Source organism: Xenopus tropicalis, chromosome 5 (genome assembly GCF_000004195.4).
Source record: "Xenopus tropicalis strain Nigerian chromosome 5, UCB_Xtro_10.0, whole genome shotgun sequence".
Lineage (NCBI taxonomy): Eukaryota > Metazoa > Chordata > Amphibia > Anura > Pipidae > Xenopus > Xenopus tropicalis.
Window position 1 is genome coordinate 147927693 of NC_030681.2, and position 10664 is coordinate 147938356.

Below are 10664 nucleotides of genomic sequence, written 5' to 3' on the forward strand. Positions count from 1 at the left end.
TGAGGAAAACATGGCAGCGATATGTTATTTAATAGAGGCTGGAGATAATCTGCTTTTATTCCATATAACATTTTATGAGTGGAGCGCTGGAAGTGGAGCCAGTACTAATACGCCGGCATTTTTGCTACTGTTGTGCTACCACACACAGCAAAGGGTGGCAAGGCTACACAAGGCCCAGGGTTGGGTAATTACCATCATAGCCCAGCCAATGATATTCATCTCCCAGTGATCTGTACAGTGATCTCCATTGGCTCCTGTGCCAATGCCCGTCTTTCCTCTAGGGCAACTCTAGAATGGATGCAAAATTTAGGGCACATTCGCTGTTTACAAAGGTACTTTGTCCATACACCCATATATTCTCCTAGCAACTTGCACCCCTTCAGCCTGCTCTTATGAATAGGACACTAGGGAACACTGGCACTACTGCCAGACTGGGCCTGGAGGTAATACAGAGGTGCCCCAATAGGCTGTATCCATGGTTACAATTCACTTGCACCAAGCTAATTGGATGCTACACAGTGCCACCCCAGAAGTGACGCCATTATAACTCATGATAGTTACGAAAGCTTATATGGACATATATTGACGCCATCTTGTGCAAGTCACAGCAGAAAATTCTTAGCATTACAATTACACTGGAATTCTGGGGGAAATGTTGCTCTATGGGTAAAAAAAATGACAATTTTCATCCAAAAATTTCCCTTTGCACAAGTCACTGTTCCAAAATGAGCCCTTCCATTAACCCTCAGAGGGGTGACTAATGAACCAACCCTTACAGAATAGGATTCTTTCGCAATTGTTTTGAAACAATTGGCACATACTGTATCTGGCTACTCATCAAAAATTGTTCCACATGGTAGAAAAGTAGTGGCATTTCAAAAACATTTTACCGTTATGAGAGAACTTCTGTCTGATCTATCATTTTTCCTCAATTCTGATTCCAAATCATATTGATGCTTTTGGGTAATGGATAATGAATGGGGCTCAATGTACTGGGCCGAGAAAGTCCCGGCCTCAGAGGACAGTGTAACTTTAGTGGGAGTGCAGATTGTGTATAAACCCACTCATGGCCTTTCTGGAGCTACAGAGATGGTGCCGTGACTTCAGGAACCATTTACTTTATGCTCTTACTTGCAAACACGCACAGAAAAACCTTTGGACAATTCCCTAATTGTGGGACAGTAGGGGAGGTTGGTATGTTTTCCAAATTTTATTACCAACAAATCATGGCCGCCCCACTACCTCCCATACACTGCCTGCCTATCTTAAACTTCCATCCTGTCTTAAATCTGTTTTACATCTAGAATTCCATTTCAGAATTGCTCTGTGCGGAACTCTAAATCCACCTTTTTAGAACTTGACTCATCTGGAACTGGCCCAGTACTTAGTTCAGTAGCATTCCTGGGCCAATACCCAACTGTTTCTAATGGCAGCAGCAATTACTCTTACATTACTGTTTATAACTTACCCACCTATTCAGGGAAGGAACCTCCCTTCCCTTTTGCACCTTGTGCTTAATCTTTGATCTAAGACAGGGGTCCCCAAACTTTCTTACTTGTGAGCCACAGTCAAATGTAAAAAGACTTGGGGAGCAACACAAGCACCATAAAAGTCATAGGGGTGCCAAATTAGAACTGTGATTGGCTGTTTGGTAGCCTCTTTGTAGAATTTCGACCTACAAGAGACTTTATTTGGTAGTAGATCTTGTTTTTATTCAACCAAAACTTGCCACCAAGTCAGGAATTCAAAAATAATTCCCTGGTTTGGGGGCATTGAGAGCAACATGCAAGGGGTTGGTGAGCAACATGTTGCCCCCGAGGCACTGGTTGGGGATCACTGATCTAAGATCTTTGATCATTAATCAAGCCTCTTAGTAATCTGTTTATCATCTCCTTTGGTAGTTCAGGTGGTAGTCAAGTTCTCAGACACTATGTTCTGCAGCTCTATACATTCACCAGTGAAGTTGCTGTACTGGTACCAATAATATTGTTGTAAGTTTTGTGTAATTATTGATATTTTTTTGTTCATAACCCACGCTTATGCCGCTGCTGCTGGGGGCACCAAGTTTACATTTAGACTCTTATTTTGCCTCTCTGATGTGTTTCAAACCAAAAATAGCTGAAAAGAGAAAGTTTTCCTTTCCCAGGAGTTCAAAGAATATCAAGTCACAACAAGCTCTCTAATATCATGTTGTGCTTGTACAGTCAAGGTTCTTCTTATCTCCAAGCAGCAACTGAATCTGAACCAGGGTGTGGGCTCCAATACTCCAAGTACTGCATATCCCGGCTTATCTTTATTACTTCTTATCCACGTGCAATTAGGAGCACGGATGGTATTTGTACAAGTGTATCCAAAGGCCTAACATTGGAACAGGAGCAGAACGCTTTGACTGAAGGGTCCGTAGATACCTGCATCCAATATAAAAACAGGTTGTTTTTTTTAAATATGGCTTCAACCTGGTCTATTTTATAGCCATTTGATGGAATAAACACTGGTCAGTAAGGTGGCACGTAGGTAGGACTCTGCAGAAGGCACACTTAAATACAAAAATTGCTCACTTGGATTATATGGGTAATTCAAGTTGGCTCTTAAACTAAACCCAAATCCAAACCCTTGAGGTCATGTGACGTGTGGGATTCGGTGCTTGCAGAATCCAAACGTTATGGATTCTCCGAGACTTATCAGTAAACCATATGTTCTACCAGTGCTCTCTTCTTTTACTGGGAATGATATAATCCCACCCTCCCGCTAAGGAAATTAAGGAAAAGACCAACATACAGTAGTCTCAAACCATTATCCACCTATGATTATTTGATAGATATGAAGGAACTGGGAGAGGGAGTGGGAAATAACAATTGCTCTTGAATAAATTCTCATATCCCACCTTCCCAAGTTTGCATTCATTGGCAGAATATATTTTAAAGGAGAAGGAAAGGCTAATAAAGAGTTAATCTCAAGCTGCAAGCATACTTTCAGTTCTCTCAATAGTGCCCTTAAGTCTCCCCATATTTCTCCTGTTCAGATGATCAGAAGCCTCATATGAAAAAAACACTGAGCTGTGTAAAGAAAGTTCCCATAATGCCTTGCTCCTGCACCCAGACCAGTGTACATGTTCAGTTAGTTAGACTATGAGGAAGCTTCTTGCTGATTGGCTCAGATCCACATTCCTAAGGGGGTGGAGGGAGTTCTTAGCATTCTTGAGGGAGAGGGGAGCAGGAGAGAGGAGAGAGCTGCCTGTCTGTGGCACAGGAAAACAAACAGACAAGAAATCCTGTATCTTTTGATAGAGGACTCTGTGAGTGCTTATGGCTGTATTTACATAGACCTTTCTGATAAAGCGTACTTAGTTTTTACCTTTCCTTCGTCTTTAAGCTCCAACACTATTGGCTTAGGCTGAGCTATGTATTGTCAATTTAGAGAGGCACTTACACAGCTATATGGACATCCCGTACTTTCACACCCTTCCACTGGTGCCACAAGGAGCCCACGTTGCCACCTGTTTCAACTGCAACTTTCACTGCACGCTGTGTGTTATTATATGGTGTATTTCTTTAAATGGGACAAGGGGTGGGGGAGTCATGCTAATGGGAATCATATGCTGAGATTCAGAATGTTTTCTGAAGTCTGTTATTAAATATATAATATGTGCGCTATTTTTATAGACCTTTGAAAAATCATGACAAAGGGAAGCTGATTGGTGGCCCTAACTGTAGGCCGTTTGTACAGTATGTAGGTTAGCTAATGTGATCTCGGGGGGCTTTGATGTGACAATCACTTTATTTCAAGATTGAATCTTTGCGTGTGTGATTCATTCTCACATGGAACACTCCATGCTTGGAGACCACGTGCCAAGTTTCCGATTCATTAAAGCAACCGTATTCATTACTCTACTTTTTAACCTACGTGGTTACCATGTAGTAAAAAAATATTTACCCACATAGTATAAAATTAACTTGCCTTTAGCCTCATTGGATGATGCGGATCAGTCTCACTTAAAACTGAAGTCAAGAGTCAACTGATATTCCATACTAGCATTTAAGGCCAATTTTACCGGTCACATTCCTTGGCGGAATGGCATGGCTAGTAAGGCCCATGTATATGCATTCCTCTGAATTACGGGAAGGCCATCTCCCATAGACTCCATTTTAATCAAAAAATTAATTTTTTAAAATTGATTTCCCTTTTCTCTGTAATAATAAAACAGTACCTGTACTTGATCCCAACTAAGATATAATTACCCCTTATTGGGGGCAGAACAGCCCTATTGGGTTTATTTCATGGTTAAATGATTCCCTTTTCTCTGTAATAATAAAACAGTACCTGTACTTGATCCCAACTAAGATATAATTACCCCTTATTGGGGCAGAACAGCCCTATTGGGTTTATTTAATGGTTAAATGATTCCCTTTTCTCTGTAATAATAAAACAGTACCTGTACTTGATCCCAACTAAGATATAATTACCCCTTATTGGGGCAGAACAGCCCTATTGGGTTTATTTAATGTTCAAATGATTTTTTATTAGGCTTAAGGTATGGAGGTCCAACTATGAAAAGATATGGAAAATCCCAGGCCCTGAGCATTCTGGATAACAGATCCCATACCTGTATTATTATGCAGACAAAGCCTAGAAAGAAGCAAGGAGCTGAGAGGGAGGGGGGTGGCTGTACACAGTGTAGTGCATTCTGGGTAACGTTGTTGCAATTTCAAGCCTGTTTAATGTGATAATTTTAAAGGGGAAATCTCCTGGCCAAAGTCGGCATTCGCAACCTCACAAGTATTAAACCTAATAAATCAGGACAATCAATATTTTAGAACCTGTGAGGTTTCCTTATGTGCACCTATATCTTTGTAGTAATTGTACAATTTACAGCTTATACTGGAAATGGATTTTATTTGATATCCCACAAGTGGCCTCTACTGGGTTTTTTTTTCTTCCAGGCAAGCCAAAAAAACAAAGGTACGACCACCCATGTTGTATGCACAGTCTATACGCACGGCAAGATTTATTCAGCAACTATTAAACTGCACGGGGATATTGAATATCAGGTTGGAATGGGGCCACCGGGAGTAATTGATCAGCAGATTATGTAAAGGTGTTAGAATAATTTCAGCCGTATATTCTACTTGCTCCGGAGTAGAGAAGGCAGGGTGTTCCTCTGTTGCAACCTCGTTACCAGGAACCGTTTGGGGGTAGCCAATAGGCACCCTAATCTAATCAGCGGCTTATGTGCAGACCTCACCCAATCCCGACACCCACTCGTGCCCTTTAACTAGAGCTTGGAGGCAAATGCTTACATAAAATGTAGCCAGACTCCTACATAAACATTATAAAAACATCCATGAAACATTAATAGCTCCATTCATATTGTGGCTGCTCAGTGCACTCCAACGCCCCGACAATTAACTGTTTTTATTTGGGGTGGAGGGGTTTTATCATTCGGTACTAGAATATATTGTGCACAGAACTCAGGGGCCGAGCAGTAGTGATGGGTGAAATGTTTTGCCAGGCTTGGATTCGCGGTGAATTTCCACGTTTCGCCATTGGTGGATTGTTTTGCGAAACAAATGAAAAAATCTGCAGTGGAAAAATTCGCCATGTGTCCAAAAATTGACAAAAGAATAGCCGCGGGCAACAAAACAATAGCCGTGCAGCAAAAGATTAGCCATTGGCGACAAAAGAATAGATGCGGGCGACAAAAGAATAGCCGCGGGCGACAAAAGTATAGCCGCGGACGCCAAAAGAATAGCCGCGGGCGACAAAAGAATAGCCGCGGGCGACAAAAGAATAGCCACGGGAGACAAAAGAATAGCCACGCAACAAAAGAATATCCGCGGGCGACAAAAGAATAGCCGTGAAACAAAAGAATAGCCGCGGGCGACAAAAGAATAGCCGTGCAACAAAAGAATAGCCTTGCAACAAAAGAATATCCGCGGGCAACAAAAGAATATCCGCGGGCGACAAAAGAATAGCCGTGAAACAAAAGAATATCTGCGGGCGACAAAAGAATAGCCGTGAAACAAAAGAATAGCCGCGGGCGACAAAAGAATAGCCGTGAAACAAAAGAATATCTGCGGGCGACAAAAGAATAGCCGTGAAACAAAAGAATAGCCGCGGGCAACAATTTTTTTATGACGCGCAACATTTTCACTGTTTTGCGAATCTTTTGAAAGATTTGCAACTTTTTTGCCAAAGCGAAACGGGACAGATTCACTCATCACTACCGAGCAGCCAAAATCTCTTCCTCTTTGTGTTTATAGCAAGAACATGTAAGAAGTTAATAACGCAAAGGCCGACATTTATTTCCCCGTCGGACATTGTCCCGTATAAGAACCTAAATAGTAACAACAAAGTATTTCTGACTTTCCTTTATAAAACTGTATTTCTCTCTTTTTTTATTGTTTATAAATTTTCTTTCCATAATCAATCAAATATCAAACACAACAAAACAGTGGTAGGGGCCATGTATCTAAGGGGCCATGCCCACAGATGTTCTCCATACATCCAGAGCAAGTGTTAATCTATTTCTGATTGGCCAGTGGGCCTTGCTCTTGATTAAGACTTTGATTCCCACGTGCAGCGATGCCATCAATCTTGGTTCTTTCCATGTGCACCAATGCCGTCATTCCATTTCCCGTATGCAGCAATTCCACCCAACTTTTCTACCTGCTGTAGTGCCATCCATCTTCTTTTTATCCATTGGTCATGTCAACCATCTTGTACTCCATTTCCCTGTGATTCATTGCTAACCACTTGGCTACTGCCATCTTGTTTTTCCACATTTGATTCAGTGCTATCCAGGTTCATTTTTCCACAGTTATTCTGTCATTTGTTCCACATAGTAGAGCCCTGCTTCGGGTCTGGTACCTGCAGGTTTTGGTTTCTGCAATGCAGTTTCGTGTGTAAAGTCCCCGATTCCCTGACCATGTGGGCTGTCTATGGGTACCCTGCTTGGGTACTCGGCTCAAGTGTGGAAGTAATCCCACCCTCTCACTTCCCATGGTAATGCTATTTTTTAGTCTTAGCTGGTTGAGTGACATTACTTCTGGTCCGTGATGACATCACTTCCAGGTTTTCCATGTCAGAAGGTAAGTTAAACCCATTGCAGGCAGGGTTGGGGGTCTGGGAAGGGGGCATAGCAGGGTGGTGGGTGTGGGTTGGGTTACGGGTCAGCGGGTAACTGTGTAGGTCTCTACCACGTACGTGTAAGCTCACAGCAGAATTACCAGAATCCCACTGTTAGATTGCTGACCATAACTGAGCTACAGGTTTGCAGCCAACCAATGAGGGCCAATGGGCCACCAAGGAAAATTCTGTTAGGGCATCATGCTGTCCTTTGTTTGTGCACAATGCTCACAATGTATCTAATGCCACAGACTGGCAAGAAGCAGAGCTGGGTTTGAATAGTGACCCCAGATCATACCAGGGTGTGCCCCCAATATAAAACAAAATTCTTTCAGATTAGGGCTGATGTGGGCACATCCAACGTGCACTGATTTTTTTCCTGGTGCCATTTTTCACTTTTGCTCCGTGCCCAATAATTTACTATGATTTAATACCGATTGGCTCGGTCCTTTCCATTCTTTATAAATTCACCAGATGTGCATTGAGTTTTACAGTTTTAACCTGAACAGACCCATTATTAATGGCAATGCTGAGCAGCGGGAAACTGCGTATATATTTAACCCTTTCATGGTGACATTAAAGAACTTTTCTTGGTTTGGATAATCTGGACAATGGAGAACAATTAAACGGGTGAAGTCAGTCTGTTGTTCTGTTTTTACAAAGTTCCTAAAGGTTCCTCGCGAAAGCCAAAGCAACTTTTGTATGTTTTCCCACCAGCAATTTACATTATTGCCAATAGGAAAGGATTGGGAGATTAGTCGCCTGTGCTAGAGGAGGTTAAACATGAGGTGACTAATCCCTTTGTCTGTCAGGGGCCTTAGGCCTAAGCTGGTAAACTTAAATCTCTTGTACATTATGAATTGTTTAGGTTCAGTTGATAAAAGCGCAAAGTTCAGTCTACTGGCCTATTGGCAATTAGTTGCTCAAACACTAAAGCCGGCACCAATGTAAACGTATGAAACAAAGTTTAGTGCGATTTTTGGACCATGTGTGGGCTCCAAATTTAGTTCTTTCTACTGTATGTGCTGAACTTTTTGAACATAGTTGGTAAAGCACTAAGTTCATTCTACTGAACTGTTTGGGCTTAGTTAATAAAGTTCATTCAACTGAATATGCTTTAGGATTAACTGATAAAACACGGAGCCTTATTTCTTGTAAATGCTGAATTGATGAGGTGTTTTACCTGTCCATGTTGGACTGTAGGTGAGAAAGCACTTAGTTTCATCTCGTACTGTATACATGAGGCTGATAAAGCACTGAGTTTCATTCCTGTCTATTCTGAACTGCTGGGATTTGATTAATGATGGCGTTCCCAACTTCTGTATATGCCAAGGTAAATGGGGTTAATTTCTTAGCGCTGACTTCAGTTGTCTGTATTATGCTATATATGCTGGGGTTCTTTAGTTAAACATTCAACTCATGTATATACTGGACTGATGGGGGTTAAATTGAAGTCCCCCTTCTGAATTCCTGTGCACTTGGAGTGAAAATGGAAACTTTTTTTTCAAGCAATATTTCTGTATTCAATATTTTCTGACCTCTAATTGAGTCTGTTTACAACAGTACTTAGTTGAATTTATAGGTCCCCTACAGCCAAGAATTTATTGCTTTGTGTCGGAATCAGGAGGAGCACGGCGGCCTTGCCAAGCCCTGCGCGTAACAATGTAATGGATCGCCCGTACCCGAGCCAGCAACGCTAGCCCTCGCCCCTCAGCCTATTCTCCCTCTTAATAAGCGAGTACAGTAGGAGCAGCAGTCAATTAGCAAAATGTTGACTCATATTTACCCAAACCCCAGGAATAGATCTTCAAACCACTTTTCTGCCCACAATGGTTTATTTATTAAAAGCGCTCGATGGCCCTCGTTAGGGGAGGCATGTGACCAACTGCAGAGTCGCTCTCAAAACAGGAAGAAAGTGAGGAGAGTCTCGTGCTTTTCTTTTCCATGTTCCGCTGATGTGATAATTCATTACAGATTTTCCCCCTTTTCTTTCTTTTTTTTTGTTTTTTCTATTGGCAGAGCGCTTACCGCAGGACCGGGATGCCTTTTTTAGCCTGCTAATATGGAGGTTGCATAAGAAACAGGAAAAATCAGAGGGTTATATTAAGGTGATCTCTTCCTCTGTGAAAAAAAAAAAGGAAAGGAAGGACAAGTTCCCGTCTGGGCTTCTAGTCGGTGGGATTGTTTGTTGTGACTATAGACGGACTGACTGGATGTCTCATATTCCAACCCCCTCAGTCGCTCTACTTGTTTACTAGCTGGAACGTTGGGCTAATTAATGGCAGGATGTTTGGGATGGTGCGTAGGTGGGGGAGTAGGCACATCACACGGCTTTGTCATTGCCAATGAGAGGATGACTGTCAGCCCACGCGGCCCAACTGCACCGTCATCTCTTCTGGCCTGGGTGGAGACACTTTCAACAACAATGTTCTCAGCTGGGATCAAGGAAAATTATACAGAGTTATTTTTGTCACCGTCTACAAAGAATCCTTTCCTTAATATGCATCTTTTTTTCTACATGTTTCTCTGATCGTCCATTGGAAATATTTCTGCATTTTTGTTCATTGTTATCGCTGCAGTTTGATATATAAAATAACCCATATTTTTTTGCATTAAACACTATTATGATTGGATCTTTATGAAATAAAAATTGTGTTGTTTTTTGTTTTGTTTTGTTTTTTAACCCAAATGACAAGAACACAATTGCTGGAGAAAATCAGGTTCGAGTTTCCTGTGCTTTTCTCTGTTGAGTGTCAGAGATGGGGTCGAAAATAGAAAGGGATCGGGTAGCCAGGACAGATACTGCCAGGGAAAGGGATCGGGTAGCGAGGACAGATACTGCCAGGGAAAGGGATCAGGTAGCGAGGACAGATACTGCCAGGGAAAGGGATCGAGTAGCGAGGACAGATACTGCCAGGGAAAGGGATCAGGTAGCGAGGACAGATACTGCCAGGGAAAGGGATCGAGTAGCGAGGACAGATACTGCCAGGGAAAGGGATCGGGTAGCGAGGACAGTTACTGCCAGGGAAAGGGATCGGGTAGAGAGGACAGATACTGCCAGGGAAAGGGATCGGGTAGCGAGGACAGATACTGCCAGGGAAAGGGATCGGGTAGCGAGGACAGTTACTGCCAGGGAAAGGGATCGGGTAGCGAGGACAGATACTGCCAGGGAAAGGGATCGAGTAGAGAGGACAGATACTGGCAGATTAGAAAGAGGAATTAACCTAAGAATGAGAGAACTGGGGGAGAGGAGTTTGGGAATGTAGGTGGGAACCTTGAAATGGGTCTGAACCTCAAGTGATTCAAACTGGGTACTGACAGGCAGTGAAAAGAGGCATTTGAGGACAAAAGGACATTTAGGTGCCACACGACCCCTAGCTGCCATATGATAAACTGAGGGAAATTACCCTCAACTACCTATAATAACTAAAGCACCCTAAATCAATAAAGGGCTTATCAACACACAAAGACAGGGGCGGGCCAAGCCGACCGGGCGCCCTAGGCAACCCCACCTTGCCCCTGCACCTCCCACCCCCATT

At 42.6% G+C, this 10664-nt stretch overlaps 1 protein-coding gene across 3 annotated transcripts in view; it reads left to right on the plus strand.

The window, feature by feature from the left end:
- Positions 1–9789, plus strand: part of supt3h (SPT3 homolog, SAGA and STAGA complex component) — a 321572-nt gene extending 311783 nt beyond the window's left edge. For 2 of the 3 annotated variants that reach the window (XM_012970255.3, XM_031901600.1), the window contains 2 exons: positions 4941–4959; positions 9145–9789. In XM_012970255.3, coding sequence (XP_012825709.1) covers positions 4941–4959; positions 9145–9383 — 258 coding nt within the window. In that variant the 3' untranslated portion in view covers positions 9384–9789. 3 annotated transcript variants of the gene reach the window in all.
- Positions 9790–10664: the final 875 nt, after the last annotated feature.